Here is a 24,454-nt window from a genome sequence, read left to right on the forward strand (position 1 = left end):
TCGTATAGACTCTTTGTATTCAAACTCATTCAAGATGGCCTCTGCCTTTAATCCATTTTTGGCCCCGGCAGATGAAGCCATGGCGCCAACCACAACATCCGGCTTCAATCCGTTTTTATCCGACGTTGACTTCACTTCAGCCGCAAGCACTACGGGCGAGAACCCTTTCCTCTCGTCCTATACGCCATCGAATGCGAGCACAAACCCTTTCGCATTCACAGATGATACCAGCTCCAGTGATGCTGCTGCTGCCAACTTTTTTACCACAGTTAACGAAGAACACCCTCCCGGTGACGCGAACTTCTTTTCGCAAGAAGTAACATCCAATAACATTTTTAGTGATGTCCAAGTCCCGGACACTCAAGCTCCCGTGACGACCGTGGTCGAAAGTGTGACTGACGTTGATTTCTTCGGTGGCCAAGACGATCTCCTCTCATCGCAGGACTCACATTTGGTCGACCTACAAACAAGCAATGACCTATCACCACCCTTCGGGACCCCAAAGAGGCCACCTCCTCCAAGGCCTCCTCCCTCCAAAGAGACGAAGGACTTGATCCTCAACGTCACTGGGGCTATGGAGGCCACTTCTTCCGATTTACTTGACCGATTGCAGGCCAACAGAACTCCCAGCCCCACGCCCCTTCGAGACCTACACTCACCGAGTCCCACCCCAGACGCACAAGTACAAAACCTGCTTGGCGATGATATTAATCAGCCAAACTTCTTCGACACCTCACAGCCAGGTTTCACAGAGGCAAAGTCTCAAAACCTCCTCGATGACACCGACCTCATGTCCCAGCCGACGGATCTATTCTCCCAGCCTCAACCAGTCCCAGTTTCCATGCACTCAGATCTACTAGGGAGTGAGCCACCGGTTCCTGAGGTAACCCCCGCTCAACCCTCTAACATAATAGAACAATCAGCTCAACTAGGTTCCGCTCCTCCGAAACCTAAACCTCCAAAACCACCTCCTCCGAGCAGACCTGTCGAATTACCTAAAGTCGAAACCACGCTGGCTACAGGCGACGTCGATAAGCTGAGCGTTACTTCCGGGGAGGTGCTGCGTAGCGCGGACTCTTCGGCGGACGTCTCGATCACCAATGAGCTTCCCACAGACTCCTCGCTGAGGAAGGCGAGTATCGGCTCGTCCCAACCGACGTCGAGGAAGACCTCTCGGGACTTCGCCTCCAACGACATCTTCAACTCTCAGGTCCACTCGAGGAAGTCGTCCCGAGCCTCCGTCGACAGCTACAAGGCCCCTTCGGCGGCAGGGTCCCGGAAACCCTCTCAGTCGTCGGGCAAGGACATCCCGACGCCGGGCGATCCTCCCGCTTTCGCGTCTCCACACTCGGAGGTGGCGCACACCCAGCCGAGTCCTGGCACCCACTCCGAGTTGGAAAACGACGTCTTCGCGCCGGCTGAGCCGACGATCCAATCGGATCAAGGCTTTCCGCCTCAACAAGTGGATGCGTTCGGCGCTTCCCAACCGACTGATGCTTTCAGCGCTGTTCAACCCGCGGATGCTTTTGGCTCTGTTCAACCCACGGATGCTTTTGGCTCTGTTCAACCAACGGATGCTTTCTCGAGTGTTCCTCCTGCGGAAGCCTTCACCAGTGCTACTTCGAGGGACGCGTTTTCGAGCGTGCCAAGCTATGCGGCGCCTCCGAGCACGAACGTGTTCGCCGCGCCAGCGACGACGGTGACTCCGGCTAGGAGTCCGTTCGATGCTGCCCAGGAGGACGAGTTCGATGCCTTCGCAGCTAAATTCGATAGCGCCGTCACGAAGGCGCCTGCCGCGGATCCGTTTGCGGCGACGAGCGCATTTGGAGATGACTCAGCAGCTCCAGCAGATGGAGGTAAAGTTTCTGCTTTTTCTCTTGCACAGCAAACCGGGGGAGGGGGGGGGTGTCACGGAAGTGTACTTTGATCCGTCAATTTGTGATAAGAAATGGGGATAATATTCGCCTTCCGTATAAACATTGAAAAAAAAAACACATTGGATCTAGAGTCCAGAATCTTGAAAACATTGACAAGAAAAAGGACTCTTGTTTCAATCAGATTTAAGCTTAAATCAAGAACTAAGCCTCTTAATTCGAGCGGATTTCCTTTTGATTTAAGCTTAAATCTGATTGAATCAAGAGTCCTTTTTCTTGTCAATGTTTTCAAGAGTCTGGACTCTAGATACAATGTGTTTTTTTCCAGTGAAGTTGTCGTAAGAGTCTGAAATAATATGGACCGTATTTTGCAATGAGAAATCACTATTTCTGGCTTATTCGTGAAAGCACCTACCAGCATAAGGAATTTGAAAGATATCAAGTGGTTTCTACAATGTTTCAACAGTAGTAGTTCCTTATTGCAAAATGTAGTCCATATAATGAGCATGAGGTAAAATGACAGCACCAATATTTTGGTTTTGTCTTAAAAGGGTCGCAAAGGCACGATTAGATTTTATACCACGTGACATCGTACCTCCTCTTTTAAAGTGATAATATTTGGAATGTAATGGAATTATTTTCAATTAATGTTGAGTTTTCACAAAGAAGCAATACACTATTTTTAGAGCCTCTTTTAATGGTGAAAAAATAAAAATATATAAAGCAGTGCTTATGTTCGTCTTTCTCATAATATACTAATCATCCATGATGACTCTTTCAGAATCCGGCTTTGGAACAGGCGACACATTTGATGCATTTTTAGCTCTTCAAGAACCGCCGCCTGTGCCTCAGAGTACCCCTGCGAGAGTTCAGAAAGGAGACTCACAAGACTCAGATGAAGCTGGGGATGGGTTCAATGTATTTATTAAGTAAGTAGCAAGTAAACTATACCCTAAGACTTGCATAGTGTGAAATTTAAATGCACTTTTAAAATCACTGATCACTGAAATAATATCATTAATACATGAAATTCGCCATCATACTACAGCAAACAGCTCATATCTTCTCTCTAGCTAAGCCAACGTTTAACCCGAATGGTTTTTGACTCCTCTGTCCTTAGAAAAAACGCCGTATGATTATGAACTTTCGGCAGTTGATGATAGAACACTATTTTTCGAGCAAATTGTATACATGCATTACTCTCCATGCATTTACAGAGAAATGTATTTGTAATTTAATTTAGAGCATCTTACAATTTGAATGAAGAGTATTCTAACTTATTCTCTCAAAAATTCAATTTGTTTTCTGCTGAGATTTGGCAACATTTAAATGCACATAAGACGTTCTTCTTTGGCACATCAGGGCTTTGAAAATAATTTGTTTTAGACACTTTTCAAATTCTTTTCAATGCAAATTATGACCCTCATTGTGGTCAAATTAAATGAGGGTCTTAAAAAAAGGCTAACATCTAAATGCCATTGACGGGAAAATAGATCTTTGTCTACGGAGGCATACTTTTCTGAATAGGGATTAACGTCTCGTGGGGATGAAACACTGGTTCTTGGCATATAAGTAAATAAATAAATTTCTCGTAGTGTCCCGAAGATAGTAAATTGCGAGCAGTTAGAATTATTTTTGTGCAAAAAAGAGTGTAAAAGTCCAGCATAATCTGACATTTTTTTTCTATGAACATGAAAGACAAGAATATTTTATAGTTTCTCTTGAGACTAGCTGTCGGTTCTTTGAAACGCTAACTTTAAACTGCAGTAACTCCGATCTGGTTAGACAGTCTTGGATCCGCAATGTATTTCGTTCTGAAATATTCATAAAACAACTCCCAAATGGTCTAGTATAATTAACCCAATTTGGAATTTTTATAGACTATGAGGTTTACTTTCTCATGGACTGTCAAAAGTGTAGAAAATTGATTATTCTCACCAGAACTGTATTGTTTTTTGACGAATTTGAGCTTTGATCTGAAATCAGTTTCTCGCGACTTTACGCGAGTATGTGGCGTAGTAAAAATCGAGTAAATAAGATAACCCTGGTAAAAATTGGCAGTAGAATGTGTGTTCCAAAATACTATAGACCTACAGCTGACTGTAAGATTTCCAATAGCTTCTGTAGCCGGCTGTACAATTTCTTATAGCCTTTCATAGCCGATGACGATTAAGCAACAGCCAGACGATAAAGTTTATGCTAGACGTTACTAAATACGGATACTGGGACTTAGTTAGTTTTTGGACTACCGCTCTCTTTTTGTGCCTTAGTATCTTGATTTATTTTGCGAGGAAAGCTCCGTACTTTTGAAGGATGCCTGTCATTCTTAATATGTTGGAGCGCCTTCAATTTCTTATGATACGGTGCAATACATCTGGTGTGAAATAGTTGCTTCAGTCGCCGTGGCACGCTGCGGCGCGGCCCCACGGGCGGGGAGAGAGCGCGAAACGCGCATCGGCGCCCACAAACCTAACAGGGATACTTCACGCATTGCGCAATGCGTGAAGTATCCCTGTTAGGTTTGTAGGCGCCAGTGCGTCGCCGCTCCGCTTTGTGTTAGGCTCTAATATTTAATCTCGTGGAGTCAGCGTTTTTCAACTCATGATTTTGAAATGTTTGCACACTCTGTATGGATTATTCTCATTTTAATTGATGAAAAAAATATGTTTTAAATGAAAACATAATGTGTGTTTTGTAAACATTAAGGTAGTTCCGTATCAAAATTGATGATTTCCAAAGCACACGAATTTCTACACAATTTCTTATAGCCTTTTATAGCCAATGCCAATAAGGTGTAAAGCCCGGCGATAGGAACTATAGCCCGACTGTATACTCTTTTATAGCTTCGTATAGCCTGACTATATGATTTGCTCCGCTTTCTACGGCCAGCTATATGATTTTCAATAGCCTTCTTTAGTCGGCTTTAAGAACTCCTATGGTATTTTGAAACGCAGCTCCTATCGTCAATTTTTACCAGGGAAAGTAGACTATAAAAGTGTTTTCAACTTTTATTATGTCTTTTAAATAAATATCTTTTTCATGACTTTTGTAGGCCAAAGGGTGCTCAAGATGCCCAGTTTGATGCAGGAATTTTACCATCGTTAGCCCCACCACCGAAGAGTCCTCAAGGCAGCAGTGCTTTCCAAGACACGGCCCCTCGATTCAATCCTTTCGATGCGCCACCTACAACTCCCGGAGAGCTCATATTCGCACCACGTAAGATCTGATCAACCAAGCAATATTATAGAGTCTATTGAGCTTAAGTGATGAAATTACTGAATTATTTTTGTCAATCGTAGAATTTTGAATTGATGAAACCAGATATTGAATTAAATTTTGCACAATCGAACCACCAACATAGCAGCGTCGCTTAGAGTGTGCAACCTATTTTTTTTAGCTTTTAAAAAATCCTGGAAAAATACATGACGACCGTTTCTTCTAATTATAAGTGCGCAACGCATTTATAGAAAAAGTGGCCTGAGTCTGCGTCACGGTGTTTCGCAATTGGGACAGGGAGCTACAGGAAGTTACAAAGCAAGCTTTAAAATTTTTACAATTTTTTTTTTTTGGAGGAATAATGATTTTTGGGTCATATTTTTTGAAAACAGGCGGGGGGAGGGGAGGTTTGTCAAACGTGTCGTAATTTATTATGTGAGGAAAAGGCGGGCGACAGGATTGAGGATTGCCTCAATGACCTGAAAACAGTTTCATTCATTCCGAATCCGCGAATGTCTGTTTGATAAAATAAAATTTAATTTTCATATTGCTAAATTAGTTCACCGAATTTTGTCAAAAACAGCCTCCGAGGGTGTCAAAGTGGAAAGGACGGATTCTCAAGAGACGCCACCCACACCTCTGTTTGACGAGGACGTTTCTCAACCTCTGGAGCCTTTTCCAAGGATTCATTACACCGGCCTTGGTTGGGAAATGCAACTCAGGCAGCCTAATAAGAAAAAGATCACAGGTCAAAGGTAAGTCTGAATTTTTCACCATTCAGAAAAGGAAGAAAATTTACTTCCGCGGTAGCAATAAGCGACCTTTCTGCAGTCTTGAATATTATTCCGCCAGAAACAGCGTATAATTTGGTCTTCACTCTATAGTTGCTGGAGCCGGAGGAGCATCTTTCATGCAAATAGAAAAGAAAGTTGGGCGAAACTTGTTTTCAATTTGAGAAAATTAAAGGTCACCGACCATGAAGTAAAGCCTTTCGGTTTTATAAACCTTATTTACTTCATTACTTTTTAATGAAGTGAGATGCAGACAAGGCTTTGGCATTTCCTCTGAGATATACTTGAATATAAATCAATGAACAGAAGATTAAATTATAGAATGTTGTATTTTGGTCGTCTCCAATTTTAGAGCGCTTAATAATGTTTAAACAACGAGTTTTTTTTTCAAAAAGGAGGATTTGCAGTTTTACCGACAATGTTTGTTTCAAATTTTTTAGCCTTTTGTAAGGCCTCTGACAGTATCAGACATCAATATCCAAACTCATAAAAGGATCTCTGTGTTGAGATTGTAATGGCTTCCCGACAAATTGTACACAGGGTTTAATAGATAAATCACTAATTCTTTATTATCGTAGGCATTTTCGATTCAAGAGTGCAGAATAATGTGCGAGAATAGCAAAAACATCGAAAATCTCATCTGTTACGACAGCATCCTATATCCTTTTAAGGTCGCCGAAATAAAATAGAATACAGTTGAATTATGATGACAATTTTTGGCTTGCTTCCAATTTATCACGACAAAACGTGACATGGCTGGAAACGCTGGGATACAACTACTCTACCTCTGTGGATGTCCGTGTTGCATATGTGAAAAAATGACGGCAATATTCCTTGACTTAAGCTCACGACCTCTCAATGGTCATCCAATGTAGAGAAAAAGCATCGTAAATGATTTAAAGCAATTGAAATTATACGTCAGAGAGGTTGATAACAGTTTGTGAGATCGCTCATGTATCTAGGATAGGTTTTCTCACGTCCATCTCCAGGCAAATTTTATTGACGGGGATCGTCCACGCAGTGAATTGGAAGATCCTTGACATAGACTACGCAAATTGTACGATTTGCAGTGTGTTTTTTTACAAGTCTCATGAATTCGGCAAGATTTCCATGTAATGTTATCATGAAACAAATTCTGCTCAGCCCATTCTATTTTTTGTGTACAACAGTGAAAAATGTGATCAAAAATAGTTTAACTTAGGGGTACCTAATTGTCTAAATTATAAAAAACATCACCAAAGTACACTACATGATTTGTATATTATATTTCAACTGTTATAATATAGAACTTCAATTCATTTAGTCGGAGACTTTCTTTGCAGTATATTGGTTAGCACTGAAGGTTGTTTCTCGTATCCTTTCAGGTTTTGGAAGAAAATCTGGGTTCGCCTCGTTTTCCAAGGAGAGACTCCTGCTTTGCAGCTACTGAATAAGCAAGAGGACAAAGATCCTTTCCAAGAGTTGCCACTACAGCCTTGTTACTCAGTATCAGAGATTGGTAAGTTGCCTGTGAATTCAGCTTGTATCCGGAACATGAAAAATAATCAGAGCACATCGTGAATCGAAAATTTAGGGCATTGAGGTACAAAAAATAAAATCCTCCTAATGTTAATCAGAGACATTGTGCAATAAAAAGGGTAAATTAAAATCAAGACAAGAACTAGTACCTACGTACGAACATGATTTTAAGACCCTTCAATAAGCGATTTATTCCATTTCAGTCCAATAATAGGGAATACAATGTGTTACACATTTTACCCATTCTTCGAAGTTTCGTGGCCGAAATAAAATTACATTCAATTATTCAATTCATTAATGTAGAATATACCAGAGTTACGAAACTTTTTTGAGAAAATATTCTAAATGTAGTAGTAATGTATATCAATAATGTGTAACAGTACGTAATATCGCGTAAATTGTGTTGAAAGTGTTGACCTAAAACACAGACAGTGACGAAAAATTTACTCTTCGGCGAGCTAGGGCAGTCCTGACTCGTAATCTTAGGTCTCACCTTTTGCGTTAAATTTTCGAAAGCAAAATTCTCAAAAGTTTGGAGCCTTACCAATCAAAATTAAGTGGAAATTGCCGGAGATCCCCTTTCCTCCTGAGTATCTCACTTTTTTCAGCTTTCAAACTCGAAATAAGACAAATCCTAAGATCTTTTGAGGAAAGAGCGACGCCAAAAACGACCGTTTTTTGGCACAATTTGGGCCAGAAGGGATTTTTCTGAAACCGGGCCCAAACGATACCTTATGATACCCTAAAACTCTGGTAAAAATTTTAGCTTGAGTATACGCACCGTTTTTGAGAAATGGGGGGGGGGGCAAAGTTGCCAAATCGCCATCATTCTGGACAGCATTTTTACAGCAAAAAGACGGGAAAAATGGACGAAAAAGTTACACTATTGATGGGTTCGGGCTGTAAATGTTCTTATTGAGCCCCCGTGCATGTAACTGTGTTCAGTTTCAAAAATTTTGGACGTACAGTGGTCCATAATGGGGAGAAATCGTGGACAGATAAGGATTCTTTGTCAAACTTTTTAAAAATGGAAGTAAAATTGTTGGTCTCCTGCAGAGATCATGGGGAACAATGTTCTTATCGGTCTTCAATGCATTCAATTGAGTTCAGTTTATCAAATTTTCATCGCACAATGGTCCAAAATGGGAAATCAGTGGACAAATTAAGATCTTCTGTTGAAATCTAACCTAACCTAACCTAACCTTTCCTAAATCCTTAGAAAGGATTTATTGTAAAGTATTATTCTAACTACAATTATTCTCTGACAACTAACTAGGAAAAAAACCACCCAGTTAGCCGGATTTTAAGGATCCAAAAGCTAAGTTCCTCCTGAATTACCATTTCCAGACCTCATTTGTTCAGTTCAAAACAGTGAACATGGATAGCTTTTATTGGCTACTAACTTATTTTGAATTTACACCTTTCGAATCTAGTGAAAAACCTCATAGTTTCATGTTATTTTTCAAAAATTTCAACAGAAGATCTTAATTTGTCCACTAATTTCCCATTTTGGACCATTGTGCGATGAAAATTTAATAAACTGAACCCAATTGAATGCATTGATAAGAACATTGTTCCCCATGATCTCTGCAGGGGACCAATAGTCGTACATCATTTTTAAAAAGTTAGGCAGAAGATCTTAATTTGTCCACTGATTTCCCATTTTGGACCATTGTGCGATGAAAATTTGATAAACTGAACTCAATTGAATGCATTGAAGACCGATAAGAACATTGTTCCCCATGATCTCTGCAGGAGACCAACAATTTTACTTCCATTTTTAAAAAGTTTGACAAAGAATCCTTATCTGTCCACGATTTCTCCCCATTTATGGACCACTGTACGTCCAAAATTTTTGAAACTGAACACAGTTACATGCACGGGGGCTCAATAAGAACATTTACAGCCCGAACCCATCAATAGTGTAACTTTTTCGTCCATTTTTCCCGTCTTTTTGCTGTAAAAATGCTGTCCAGAATGATGGCGATTTGGCAACTTTGCCCCCCCCCATTTCTCAAAAACGGTGCGTATACTCAAGCTAAAATTTTTACCAGAGTTTTAGGGTATCATAAGGTATCGTTTGGGCCCGGTTTCAGAAAAATCCCTTCTGGCCCAAATTGTGCCATTCTTGGCGTCGCTCTTTCCGTGCCATTTTTCGAATCGTGTGACTTTTACATCTTGTTCGATCTAATTAAGTTTCGAGGGAAAAATAATATGCGGTTTTTTACATCTACTTTTATTCCACCCAGGATGAACCTGGAGATATAATGCAGTTTATGCAAGAGCAGGAGCAATGCCTCAAAATTCAGTCTCGGCTTCCGCTTGCACGCTTTTATCTTCTTCTCTAACTCAGCGCCGAGAAAATCAATAAGTTGCATTCTCTTGCACCTTGTGACGTTTAAACATAAATTAAATCCAGTAGAAAGACATTGCTTTGACGTAGATTTATACACAAAACCCGCTTTTACAGCGTTCGCTGGCGCTCTGCGACACCCAACCTTCCGTAGTTGTTCTGAGAGTATAGGCACTTCCTCATTTCTTGTAAAATCCCCTGACGCCATCCTTTCACTGGGCGTCCCCTTCGTCTACTCTTAGAGTACCTTCATAGACAGAGCATGGCCATTTCTGTGCCGGTTTTTCATTGGTCGCGTGAAAATAGGCTGACACGATGTTCTTACGGCCGTAAATAAACAAACAAGATAAGGCTGTTATCAGCAAGAAAGTTTAAGGTTATGCACATCTTACATCCTCCTGTAGTTAAGGCGAAAGTCGATTCAACAGTGTTTTCATGTGTTTTTTCAAATGATCATCGTAGACATGCTAGTTTAAATTGTTACTGCCGTATAATTGAAATTTTTGTCAAATTTTAGCTTCTTATCGATGTTACGATGAGCCGCCTTCTTGTTTGTCTATTCACGGCCGTAAGAGCATCATGAAGCCTAAAAACACGTTGACCAATCAAAAAGCGGCACAGTTTTCCTGTAGTAAAAAGATACAAATGGCCATATTCTGTCTATAAAGGTGCTCTATCTACTCCCAGGAGAAACCCAATCATGCCTCTATTTTGGCAACCTTCTTTCTGTCATCATGTTAACATGACCATGCCAGAAAAGCTTTGGCGAATGAGGTTTGTTCTGTAAATACAGATCTTGCCAGAGTCAAGGGTTCGCAATTTAATTAGCCACTCTCGCGTATAATTTTACAGTAAACAGAGACAGAAATAGGAACTCTTCACCGGCCTTTTTGCGATAGGTGGAGATTTCTACTTCCGGAACTTAATTAATCAAACCCTTAAAATTGCCCTCTTGTTGACTGTCGAGCGACCTGTTGCGCAATTTGTTCAGAAAACAAGTCGATGCACAGTAAGCTTGTTGAGCAACAACTCAAATGGTACAGGTTGCGATTAAATGCGATTGTATGGTTAAATTAATGTCATCGCATTGAAGTGTTGTGTATGTTGCCTATCTAAAAAATGAAGGGGCTCCTCTTATGGGTATTTTGTGCAATAAAATTGATATCAGTTGCAATTTTTCCTTACATAGCTCTGAAAGTCTGAGAGCCAAAGCATGGGTGTACTGCAGTATCTTCTTCCCTTATATTGATTCCCTACACAACATCCCCATGGCAACTAAATCACTGAAAAGGGGAAGAGGGGGAAGGGGAGTTATTGTTTCATTGTAGTGAAAATTTATTGAGCCAAAAATCTTAAAATCCGATTAAGAACGAGAAACACGCAATGTATATTTGAAACTTTAACCTTAGAGTCATTTTGTCAAACTCTTCCAAGTTATTTTCTTACCATTCATAATTAATTTTCGATGACAGGAACTTCAGTATCAACTGGTGAATGGACTTCTCATTTTTGCATGTTGTTTTTTCAGGTGCTCAACAGTATGATAACTTTGGTAAAATTTTTACCGTCAAACTACAGTTCGTGTTTTACAAAGAGCGACCAGGTATTCGACCTGGACAGCACACGAAGGCGGAAAGGCTGACCAATAAACTGAGTCAGTTTGCCGCGTACGCAATCCAAGGAGACTATCAAGGATGCAAGGAATTTGGGAGCGATCTTAAAAAACTGGGACTGCCTGTTGAGCACGCGCCACAGGTTAGCATTCTTAAATTAATTTTATGAATATCTTCAAAGATTTTTGTTTAATGGCTAGCTCAAGGAGGTACTATTCGGTGATGCAGAGTGGACATTCCTAGGAAATAAGGGGCTCGGAGGGTCTCCCCAGTATTATGTCTCAAAAAGAGCCTCCCCCAAGTCGAATTTCAAGTAGTTTTTTAAGTACCATTCCCTGCTATAATCATTCAAGTGGTCTTAGTCTATGATTTGTGAAACATTGAATGTACACATTTGACAGATTTTTCACCTTTTTCTTCAATTCTTCGCGAGTATTTACAATGTTTGCAGGCGCGATAGTATTATGCAAAAATGACAACCAATTCGAGGACAGTAGCTACACTAAACAGTATGTTTTAAGTGAAAACCAAGTGATATTTTTCATTCCCTCTCCCCCCAATAAAGAGAAAAACAGACCCAACTAGGATCGAAAAAGTTATTGGTGGTACATTTTAGGTATTCTACTTAAACTTCCTTCATTGTTTCCCTGTATTTCCTTTCATACCCCCACATGCCCCCCCCCCCTGGATTTGCTACCGCTCGTGGGTTTAGTATTTAAAGAACAAACATTTTCCCTTGTGCTTGAAGTCTATCGTCACCCGCACAGCAGTAATTCAGTGTTTTTACCGCTTCTCAGATCTCGCAGTTGTTCAAGCTCGGCTCTCACAACTACGAAGACATGAAGCAATTCAGTGTGTGTATAGAAGAGGCGTTGTTCAAGCTACCAGCGCACAGGGACCGAGCGCTGAACTACAAGATGGAAGAGGTTCAGATCACAGCCGTCGATGAGATTTACGTCGAACAAACCGAGTTCGGAATCGTCGAAAAACAAATCGCAAGAGTTCGACTTTTCTTCCTCGGATTTTTGTCTGGTGAGTGTTTGTAGCGCAATGAAACTTCAAATGTAACATCAATTCATTTCCAGTGGCGCGGCGTGCTTTGCAATATATCGATTGATCTACCATTCAAACCTATGGAAAAGGATCGACAAATAGGGTGTTCGTTGCAAACACCTCAATAATAATCGATTCTTAACTATAGCTTCAAATGGGGAGATGTCAATAGTCGATCATTCACTCCTCGCGACTGCTCCTTTTGGAGAAAAAAGATTTCTTAAAAAAGAGTTTATTTTTCATTAGATTTTTCTCGGTAGATTTTAGAATAAACCCTAACAACGAAGTGACCCCATCTTCTAAAACGAATAATTTGACTAACTTTTGCAATTAGGAACTCCAATTTCTAGCCCATCCGTAAAAACACTCGTGTGCATAGGAAAACTGGACGCATTTCTGTCAAACGGAACTAAGCGCCAGAGGGGGAGGAAGGTAGAGGGGGGCTTTGATTGGCGACGGAACCGGGCGTCGAGCTCATTCCGTCTTATACTCGCAATGCTTTTCCATGGCGCTTACACGTAGTTCCGATTGACAGAACCCTTGGTAAAAATTGGCAGTAGAATCTGTGTTCCAAAATACCATAGACCCACAGCCGACTGTAAGATTTCCAATAGCTTCTATAGCCGGCAACACAATTTCTTATAGCCTTTTATAGCCGATGGCAACTAAGCAACAGCCTGACGATAAAGTGTATGCTATCCGTTACTAATTACGGATGCTAGGACTTAGTGAGTTTTTGGACTACCGCTCTCTTTTTGGGCCGTAGTATCTTGATTTATTTTGTGAGGGAAGCTCCGTACTTTTGAAGGATGCCTGCCATTCCTAATATGTTGGAGCGCCTTCAATTTCGTACGATACTGTGCAATACCTCTGGTGTGAAATAGTCGCTTCAAGCGCCGTGGTACGCTGCGGCGCAGCGCTGCGGGCGGGCAGCCAGCGCGAAACGCGCATCGGCGCCTACAAACCTAACAGGGATACTTCACACATTGCGCAGTGCGTGAAGTATCCCTGTTAGGTTTGTAGGCGCCAGTGCGCCGCCGCTCCGCTTTGAGCTAGGCTCTAATATTTAATCTCGCGGAGTCAGCGTTTTTCAACTCACGACCTTGAAATGTTTGCACACTCTGTATGGATTATTCTCATTTTAATTGATGAAAAAAAAATGTGTGGTAAAGGAAAATATAATGTGCGTTTTGTAAATATTAAGGTGATTCCGTACAAACTTGCGGATTTACAAAGCACACAAATTTCTACACAATTTCTTATAGCCTTTCATAGCCGATGGCGAAAAAGCAACAGCCAGGCGATAAAGTGTAAAGCCCGGCGACAGTAACTATAGCCCGGCTGTTTAATTTTTTATCGCTTCGTGTAGCCCGGCCGTATGATTTTTTCCACTTTCTACAGCCAGCTATATGATTTTCTATCGCCTTCTTCAGTCGTCTATAAGAACTCCTATGGTATTTTGAAATGCAGCTCCTATCGCCAATTTTTACCAGGGACGCGCTATCCGGCATTCTAAATTCCTCAACATGAACTCAAATTGGCGCTTAGTTCCGTTTGACAGAAATACGTCCAACTAATAGGCTCATTAAACTGAGCCAGAAATTGAAGTACCAAATAACGAAATTTAGTCCAACTCGCTTAACTTCTCAGGAATATTGGGAATCAACAGCTTCTTTTCCATGAGGTGGAAATTTTGATACTTATAAAAATAAAAAGCAATGGAAGCGAAGGGGATCTTTTTAAACTTTTCACATAATTTTAAAATTTGTAGTTTGAAACGACGACATTTTCCGACTTTTCAAGAACTTGTCACCGTGTTCTTGCTCCGCAGAATTTTCATTTTTTTCAATTTTTTTCGCCCCGTAGGTATGCCGGACGTGGAACTGGGCGTTAACGACATGGTGCGGCAGGGGAAGGAGGTGGTCGGTAGACATGACATCATTCCGGTTGTCACTGAGGAGTGGATTCGTCTGGAAGCCGTCGAATTCCACAACTGCGTTCAACTGGACAATTACGAAACTAATAAAACAATTAGGTATTTAGGAGAGATTTTCACAAAAAATTGGATCAGGTCTATGCTAGTCGCAAAATAATTTTGGTGCTTAAGTCCAGCAATCTACTAATAAGAGTACAATTTGTCCGAACGTCAGCACCGATACCGTTTGACCAGTTTTTCATTGAGAAATTGTCCTCTAAGAAACAAAATGATCGATATTTACGGCGATGGTCAAACCAGAAAGTGATCTGTGACATGGACAACCAAGCTCAATGAGCTGTACTCTCTGTATCATTGAGGGTGATGTTTCTCAAAGAGTGAGGAGGATAAGAGACGCTCAAACGACCGATCTTCCCGAGAATTTATCGAGAAATTGGTTTTAAATTTTAGATTGATCAAAAAGCATGTCGCATGCACAGTGATGTACACCCTCATTGAGATTGTCCAGAATTTCATTTTTTTCTTTTTGCCAACACGCAAAAAAAAAAAAAAAAAAAAAAAAAAAAAAAAAAATTAAATGCTTTTGTCCAAATATTTTCATGCTTTTTCTTATATTATGTAAAATTAGGCCAAAAAAATCTGCACAATTTTAAGTTTAGGGGTAAATGTCTCGGCTTTTAACTCGGGACTTGTTTCTTGATTTCAATATTATGATCCGCGAACCAATCGACTAAAAGATTAAAAATATAAATTTCTAAATTTCTAAATGAATACTCACGTCTCATTTTACTGTCCTGACAGATTCAAACCACCAGATGCCTGTTATATTGAACTAATGAGGTTTCGAGTTAGACCGCCTAGGAATCGTGAGCTACCTTTGCAGCTGAAGACAACTATGTGCATCACCGGAAACAAGGTTTAATTTCGTTTTTCTTATTAATGATAGGTTTATGAGAATATTTTTAAAATCTGCCAGGGAGCTATCTTGGTATAATGAAAAGTCAAAGTGATTGAGAAACCCTTGATTCGTACCAAGTTCAGCGGAAATAAACCAGATCGATACATCTCTAAGAGCACACACTTGTACAGGAAAATAAATTACGTAAAAAGCGTTTTTGAATACTGCACCAAAAAAAAAAAAAAAAAAAAAAAAAAAAAATGCTTATGCTACATTTTACGCAAAGCGTGTGTGAAACTGTTCTTGGAAAATGTTTTCTTGTTTGATCATTTGTGGTGGAATGAGTTGTATGCCATTATTATAGGATTGCATATACTTCTCTGATCATTGGCGGATCTAGCAATTTGGCAACGCCGGATTTCCTCCATTTAAACCTATGGAAATGTATCGATTCTTGGAGGGGCCAGGTGCTCCGACGAGAATCGATTACTTAGCATAGGTTTAAATGGAGGAAATCCGTTGTTGCCAAATTGCTGGATCAGCCTCTGTCTGTGATTGCATTTTGATTCAAGCTGTTCAAGATACTTCACGAAACCTGACTGCATTCCTCTCTTTGTCCATCTAGGTTGATTTGCGGGCAGATATATTGGTCCCTGGCTTCACGAGTAGAAAACTAGGTCAAATACCTTGTGAAGATGTGATGGTACGATTCCCTATCCCCGAGTGTTGGATATACTTGTTCCGAGTTGAAAAACATTTCCGCTACGGCTCAGTGAAATCAGCTCACCGAAGGTAATGATAAATCTGCACTGAAAAAAAGTAACTTGAATCAAGAGTGATAATTCTTGAGTTTGCCGCTAAGAATTTTTTTTATCTTGCTTTAAGCTGACTTTTTCTTGATACAAGAAAAATAATGTTCGGGTCAAGCAAAAAAGTAGCTTATATTAACCAGAAAAATTCTTGATTTAAGAAGAAATACTTTTTTTTTTCAGTGTGAGGTTTCCTTTCGTCGTCAAGATTTTTAGAGAAGCAATGTTAATGTTTTAAGTTCTTTGGTACATACATGATTTCTGAACCCGGTGAAAAGTAGCTTAACTATCTGGTTTTTAAAAAAATATCCGTTCTAAATTGGACGCGCGTTGATGACGGCGCAGTGCGACAACTATTGTTGCCTGATGGCTTGCATCGATACAGAGTGTACAAACACTCCAAAATCGTGAGTTGAAAAATACTGACTCCGCGAGTTCGAATATTAGAGCCAAGCACAGCGCTGCCGGCGCAAATGCGTACTAGCGCCTACAAGACTGCATGGAAACTTCACACATTGCGCGTACGCACCGTGACGGACGTGCAATGCGAGAAGTATCCTCCGCAGTGTACGCGCAATGCATGAAGTATCCATGCAGTCTTGTAGGCGCTAGTGCGCGTTTCGTGCTAACCGCACTGTCGTATGCCCTAATATTTAAACTCCGTGTCCGTGTCGCTTCTGCAAAATTGAAGGCGTATGGCGCAAGGCAAGAACTCGCAATGTTGCACTCTAAAGGCACGAATCAGTTGTCACTATGTAGATTTGGGAGAAAATTAAAAGACGAGGCCCAAATACGTCCCTCCTGTATTCGGCTGTGCTGACACTAGTTTTTTGGGGCGCTTCTGGGTACCAGATGCGCCCTTTCCAGCCGTTCGACTCCCCCGATGTAACATGTACTATACTACATACCGTTTTGCCTTATGGGTAATGACGCCATTCTGGTACACCCGGGAAAATTTGATTTTCTTCTGCATCTGGTATTCGTAAAAGTTTTCGTGAAATGTTTTGCTTTGAAGCATAACAATCTCGCACGGACGTATTACCTGGTTAAACTATTTTGGGGCTTCGTTATGCTTAAATGCCTCATATTCGAGGTTGTAGTTTCAGATTGATTCGAAAAAATCACGAACAGTCACGTGATCTCTTCATTTTAGTGACGTATTACTGTGCTATTTTGTGATTGGTTCATTTTCTCGGCGCAGCATCGTCAAGCGTCAGCTGTTTGCGGCTCTGGGTTGAAGGTTTAAGGTTATGTCAGAGAGAATAGAAAGTTAGAGGCCCGACTCGATGCTAGGTAATTGAAACAGATGCGCTCGCAGCGCGCTCGCTGGCAACGTACGCAACTACTATTTTCTATTGTTTTCCAGAGACTAGCGGCGGGTATGTTGCTGCCGGACCACCTTCACGTAGGCAATTTGTTATACATCGTCCGTCCGCAATACTCTCGCTTGGCCGTATGAAAACGTTCCTCGCATGCGCAGTGTTAAAGAAGCGCCCTTCAACGCTTTGGCGTTGGAACTGCTTGTTTTTTTTTTTTTTTTTTTTTGAATTTGCCGTCTTATTCTTTTTGTGATGTATTTGAATATCTATATTTGAAGCTCGTACAAATTAGATTTATACAACCCGCGGATCACGAATTTTAGGAATTCTCGGTTTAATTTGACCAGGCTTGGGCATTTAAGGGCTGAACACACTTCGAACATGCAAAATTCTATCAGAAAATTGTAATTTTTAGTTTGACTGAACTTTCAAAAGGTATACCTCAAAAACATAAGAAGGGATTTAAAATGAGTCAACAATTTTGTAATTGTACAAATCCATAACGACGGGAAATTACAGTAGAAAAAATATTAAATTCCATGACAAAATACAGTTCCCGAACGATAAAGGTTTTTCTTTGTTGCGATTTAATAGAAAATAAACCTGACATGGCGTATGAAGTACTGCATTTCGTTGAGAATGGGTTAGATAATGCTGACTATCACTGTTGTATCTACTTACTTTCAAAAACACTTATAATAATAATTACTTTTGTTTTTATCTTACGTCCAGGACGGGTAAAGTAAAAGGTATCGAGAGGTTCCTGGGAGCAGTTGACAATCTAGAGCCGCAACTAATGGAGGTGACCTCGGGTCAAGCAAAATATGAGCATCAGCACAGGTCAATAGTCTGGCGGATGCCCCGATTGCCCAAGGAGGGTCAAGGTACGTTTTGGCTGTTATAAATTTAATTTCCTGCAACAAAGGGTTGCCAAAAACCAAACCGCAAAATTCTCCTTCAAAATTAGATGATACTCTCATGTTTTAAGAAATGTGCTCCGACTATATAATATCGTGTCTTGTCATTGAGTTTAACACAATTAAAGCAAATCTAAGTAGCGCTTTCTTATTTTTATAAAACATATTAAAGAAAATCCTAAGTTTACTATGTAAATTCATTGCATTTAATTCATTTTGACGTTTTATCGGTCTGATTTTTATTGAACTATACAAGGTTCTTGCATTTTCACCGGAAATCGAATGCGGATGGTAATGAGGAACTGCTTTGCTATGCTGCGATAGATAAAACTAAGGTTTTAAAAGACTTAAAGAGCAGGCCATTTGGTCACAAGGATCGAGTTCAAATGGAACACTACAGTTTTCGATCAAAAGGACAGTAGTTTCTGGAAATTAATACTTAACTTTGGATAACCGACATCCGTCGTGGAACAATTGCCTTTTAGTGTGACTAGTAATACATTTGGTTACATGAGAACTGCACTTCAGTTTACATCAGTACAAGGTATAAAATTGGTTTGCTTCTCTCCGAAAAAATAAAATAAGAGCGGAAATTTTGAAACACCACAATGGAGATACGAGATTTCGCACTTTGATAATCGCTAATGAGATCAGAGTGATTAGGGTAAGAATCATAAGGTCAATATGCTCTCAGTTATGCATTAACCACATTTCTAAAAGGGCCACCGCCACATTGGATGCAGAAATAAGTTGGCCTTTGGAGAAATCGTACTTTTTGTTTCCTTCACTCAAAAAAAGGTATGACTCTGAGACCCATAAAAAATGGCTCGGAGATCCATAATTTCTAACCAAACTGACTTACCTTCCACAGTATGGCTTTCTGAGCCATACTTTATTGGTCGTGAACCTATGAGCATGGCTCCACGAACTATATTCTATGGCTCCATGATCCATAACTCGGCCGGTAAGTCACTCTTCACATACTTGTTTTTTGAGTGTCGCTAGAATTCCCCCATCAAAATGCGAGTCGTTGACGCAAATCCATCATTTTTAATTTATATTTCCCGGTTGTTTTGCTTCAGGAGCTTACACGACGCATAATTTCGTTTGCAAGATGAATCTGACGTCGTACGATCAGATCCCCGAGGAGCTGAGCAAATACTGCTACGTGGAGTTCACGATGCCCACCACCCAAGTATCGCACACGACGGTTCGCTCCGTATCGATCCACGACTCGGACAGCGATAATCCTCCGGAAAAGTACGTGCGGCATTTGGCACGCCACGAATACAGGTATGCTTCGATAATTATTTCGAATGTTTTAGCATGTAAAAGATGCGTATGAAACCCGACAACTCCTGAGGGAAATTAGACGGAGGCTGCTGAGTGACAAAATGAGCGTTGTCTTGAGCGTACACTGGAAAAAGAAAACACTTTGGATCTAGAGTCCAGACTCTTAAAAACATCGACAAGAAAAAATAGGAAAAAAAACCACATTTGATCTAGAGTTCAGAATCTTGAAAACATTGACAAGAAAAAATACTCTTGATTCAATCGGATTTTTGCTTACATCAAGAACCAAGCCTCTTAATTTGAGCAGATTTCCTTTTGATTTAAGCTTAAATCTGATTGAATCAAGAGTCACTTTTCTTGTCAATGTTTTCAAGAGTCTGGACTCAAGATACAATGTGTTTTTTTCCCAGTGTACAGCGGTGTCTTAGTAACTGGCCATTAATACCTCTATAGTTAGGTTAAAGGGTTGATTAAAAAAAAAAAAAAAAAAAAAAAAAAAAAAAAAAAAAAAAAAAAAAAAACACATTTGGAAAGTAGTAGTGAAGGACAATGAACGTGATATTTAGAGGATTGGAGGAAAAAAAGAAAAACAGAGAATAATAATAGAGAACTTAATAGTAGGGAAAAATCATGTCACTGGATCTCCAAGGAGAAGATGAAGAAATGAAGACGGGAATAGAAAAAAAAGAAGAGGAAGATGAGAAAAAAACAGAGGAGGAGAATGGAAAAGAGACAGAATCGGAAAGACATTCCTTTTTAATCCTTTCTCTCCTAATTCTCCTTATTTTTCCTCTTTCTTTCCTCTTTTTTGCTTTATTTCTTTTTCTTATCCGTTCTTTTTTTCTTCCTTTTCCTCTTTCTCAAATCTAAGATCTTTGGTGCTGAGGAAATACGGTTTTGTTGGGGCTATCGAGTCGAAAAGAATCAAATCTGTCAGACCAGGGGTTCTCCTTCCCCCGCACAAAAAACTGGATTCCAAACAAGAACTATATAAACAAAGCCACGTTCTCCTCCCAGCCGTTGAGACCGCGTGATCGTTCCATCATTAAGGAGCTATTATTTTTGCCTAGTCGTTCAGATGAAGGCGAAGAATGTTTCATCACTTTTTTGTCACCGGTGGTGAAGAGAAAAATAAAATTCAAATAAAATATTTCCTGTTAGAATCATAGACAGGAAGAGCGAGAGTCAATGGCATTGCAATGTTTCAAAATGCACCCCAACACTTTATTTTTTTTAATTCGCGTATGTTTGACAGCAACAACTCCAAAATTTTTCATCCAATCATGAGATGAAAGAGAAGAAAATCGCAAAACATTCCAAAAGAAAGTTTACTGAAGTTTTCAAACGAGTGTGTTGTTCCTAAATGAAACTTTGCGACGTGACGCTGCGACCCGAATCTCTCTGACTCACGTGTCTCCAATAACATAAAACGACTCATATTTTTTAGCGGCTCTGGTGCTTGCACTAGAGCTGCTATTCCGGACGGTCCCAGCTGGGGAGTATCAATGCAGCATGTTACATTGTAGAGACCGCGCGTTGGTTGATGGGAATCGGCGCCATTTTCGGCTATGTTCCTTGTCATGACTTTATTTTATTGCATACTGTTTTATTGTTAGTCAATGCTATGTTGTGTATTGTATTTTTGGAATCATGGTGATACAGTCAACAATTCAAAACTTGTTTGTGCTTTTATCTCGTGATGGAAAAAATGTACTTTACGTTCAAAATTTGAAAATTTGAATTTTAAAGTTTTCGCGGTTAAGGAAGCTTTAACCACTGGGTTGGAGCTTCCTAGTCATATTACTTGATATCAGCTGATAGCAAACAAAGGTTACCAGGGAAACCGTAAACGTCTAACAACTATCGTGGCCATTGGGGCGATTCGACAGTTTGAATCGTTTTCGTTGATTGAATCGACAGTTGTCGGATTGTACATCAATGACAAAATGTGTCTAGGCCCTCATTCTTGACTACAACTACTGCCCCCAGAGCCGCTCTCCGACGCCAATGCGTTGGAGCTTCCTGCTTGTTTTACATTTCACTCATACAAACGACCGTTTAACATAAGGCTGTGAATTTGCTTCGGGTATAGGATAAGTGGTCTTAAAAAATACTTCTGCGGTGAATGTTTTTCGAGAATAATAGGATACATTTTAATTTTGTCTCAGGGTTGGCATTGAATTCACTCAAGCTGAGGGCCCGAATGAGTACATCGCTGCAACAAGGAAATCACAACCGGCGACGATTCAAGAACAGCCCGCTGCCCCTCCACCCGCACCTGATTCAGACAGCGACTCTTCAGGCTAAGCCGTGGTGCCGTGGTTTTCAAATAAAACTTTCGAAATTAAAGTTGTATTCAATGTAAAATTGTGTTTACTCTATTCCTATGGATCTCAAATAGATGACAGTAAGAAAAAATTATCTTCATGGGAGTACACTCTAATTGAAGTAAGTCAGTTTCCTTGAATAAACCGTCTCGAGAAAATCAGGCCTTGTTTTTTAAAATCTGGGACATGTTTTGAAAACTTGAGCAGTATTTTTTCATAATGCTTTCCGGTTATAATATGATACTATTGGTGTCATGTTGATATCAGCTTACAAACAGTGCGTGGGCATAATGTAACTTGGGTTGTCAGTTTAATTGAAAATCTTTGCTTGAAAGCTGTAAAATCTACCTAATGAAGGAAATTGATAAGTTGCCTCTGTTCTCTCCCGAAATTTGGGGGAAAAAATTATTTGAATTTTTTAAAAAAAAAACATGAATGGACGGTGAATACGTTAAAATGAGTTGAAATACCGCGCGTTACTTTCTAATTTTGTTATTCTCGTACTGTATGCCCTGTTTATTTTACTGATTCTGAAGAAACATAGGAGCTATTATTCCAGGTGTCCTTAAATCGGTCAACATATATGTTTTCTCTGCAAACATTTTAAATCAAAACTGAAATTCATGGGATTCTATTCCCGGTTTTAAAATTGGAATAATTCCGAAGATAATATTACATCATGCATAAGGGATACGTATAAAAACAAAGCTAAAAGAAAAATAATTATTTGAATAAAATTTTGATTACTGTTTCAGAGAACAGGTGCTTGGAGAGCACAGAATTAATGTAATTACTCTCAGTGTCATCTGCTTGATACTCTACTAAAATAACCATAGGTGAACTTGGCTTTGTCAATCATTTGGTGACAAATCAGGGCTCTCCATGAAAATAATTCCAGGTAGATAAAAAGTGGATGTATCGAAAACGTAAATATAATTTAGAGGTTGTGCGATCTTTGGATCAAAATATACTGCAATTTCAACAACTTGGATCTAATATACGTAATAAAATTGGGAGCCCTTGTAATTTAATAGATTCGTACTTTTTGCTGATTTCTCTCTCTTTTTTAACTGTAAAAAGCACTAGTTTAGTGAATGCACTGAAAATTGTTTTTGATATACACTCAGTTATCTGTGAGATTTATTTTTGTTCAAGACATTTTTCTAATACATTTGGTATCAGTGCAATATGTTCTCTTGGAATTTGCCCTTCGAGAATTCTTTGTGTGAGCGTTTCAACCGAATGGAAACAAAAAGTATTTTTAGTTAATTTAGAGATATATTAATACTTGTTGATAATACTTATTTTAAAAGGTATTTTTGCATATCATGAATAAAAAGCGGCTTGTGTACTTAAATAGGGTATCGCTGAGTTTATTCAAATGTTAGATTTAGGCCAATGCTGTAATTTTCATCAATTTTCTTTTCTGACCTTCACAAGACTCGAATGAAATCATAAATACTACATTTAATTGTAAGATATTGTATCTGTTAGCATTAATCAGTATCAATCTGTTTCTTGTATGGCTTATTTTATTTTTCCTCCTAAATATAATCAATTTCGTCTGAAAACATATTCCAGCAGTTGTATGAGTTTTGCCTGGAAAAATTCTCAAAACTTCCCCTGCTAAATTGCATTAAACATTTTTTTTAAACTTCCCAAGGCCTTGAGGTGTTTTTTATAAATTCGACCTGCTTGGAAAACTGGCTTATAATTTCTCTGACAATGTCACTAGTAATGCGTATAGAATATTGAAAAAGCCGGCTGTTGTGTATGAGATTGTGGCAATATAGCTCATCATTTCTGAAACTTCATCCTGAAAAGTATTTAAAAAATAGGTACTTTTCAGCAATGGTTAGCAACTGATAAGAACGGTACCTTCATGGCAAATTACTTTTAATTTCTCTCCATTGATAATTGATTGTCTAAGCAAAATAAATACTTTTATTACTCTTGTTTTAGGTTATAAAGTAACGACAATACTATTTTTAGAACATAGCTATTCTTAGAGCCTATGCACTAACATTCAAAGATCATCCTCTCCCTGCTAATCCCTTGAATTGACCAACAATTACACAATGCCTACAAATGTTTTTCCCCCCTTGACCGCTGCATTTGACTGATTATGTGAAAAAAATCATCGGCTTTCCCCCAATGTCAGCCTGTTTTTGTTTTTTTCTTAAATTTAAGATTGTGTTTTTACGCGGTATGAATGTCTTTTGGTTTTGAAAAAAAAAACCAATGGGAGAGTTGGGTTGTCTATTTCAACAGTTTTCGCTCGGTTTTAGAGGAACCTATTATAAGAGAGACAATTTTTGGATTTTGGATTTATGGCCTGGAGCGTTCTCTCTTTTGTCGTAGTTCACTTGACACTTAAAAATCACTCTTCTCGTGCTTTCGGATAAAAAAATACTTTCTCCGCTGTTAAGATTTTACTGATAGTTTATGATTGTTAAAGATATTTTTTGATAATTTTTGTTGTGAATTTCTATTTGCTTGTTGATTCGATTTGTTTGATGCGATGTCTCTTCATGTTT

The 24,454-nt window shown here is 39.5% G+C and overlaps 1 protein-coding gene across 1 annotated transcript; it reads left to right on the plus strand.

The window, feature by feature from the left end:
- Positions 1–34: 34 nt before the first annotated feature.
- stnB (stoned B) lies at positions 35–23,542 on the plus strand. The gene is made up of 13 exons (XM_019042439.2): positions 35–1,856; positions 2,656–2,803; positions 4,927–5,090; positions 5,674–5,845; positions 7,246–7,379; positions 11,281–11,507; positions 12,163–12,397; positions 14,285–14,453; positions 15,156–15,270; positions 15,878–16,044; positions 18,113–18,264; positions 19,380–19,590; positions 21,759–23,542. The coding sequence occupies exons 1-13, from the start codon at positions 35–37 to the stop codon at positions 21,895–21,897; spliced, it is 3,855 nt and encodes a 1,284-aa protein (XP_018897984.2). The 3' UTR covers positions 21,898–23,542.
- The last annotated feature ends 912 nt before the right edge of the window (positions 23,543–24,454 follow it).

This window comes from Bemisia tabaci, chromosome 3 (genome assembly GCF_918797505.1).
Source record: "Bemisia tabaci chromosome 3, PGI_BMITA_v3".
Taxonomy (NCBI): domain Eukaryota; kingdom Metazoa; phylum Arthropoda; class Insecta; order Hemiptera; family Aleyrodidae; genus Bemisia; species Bemisia tabaci.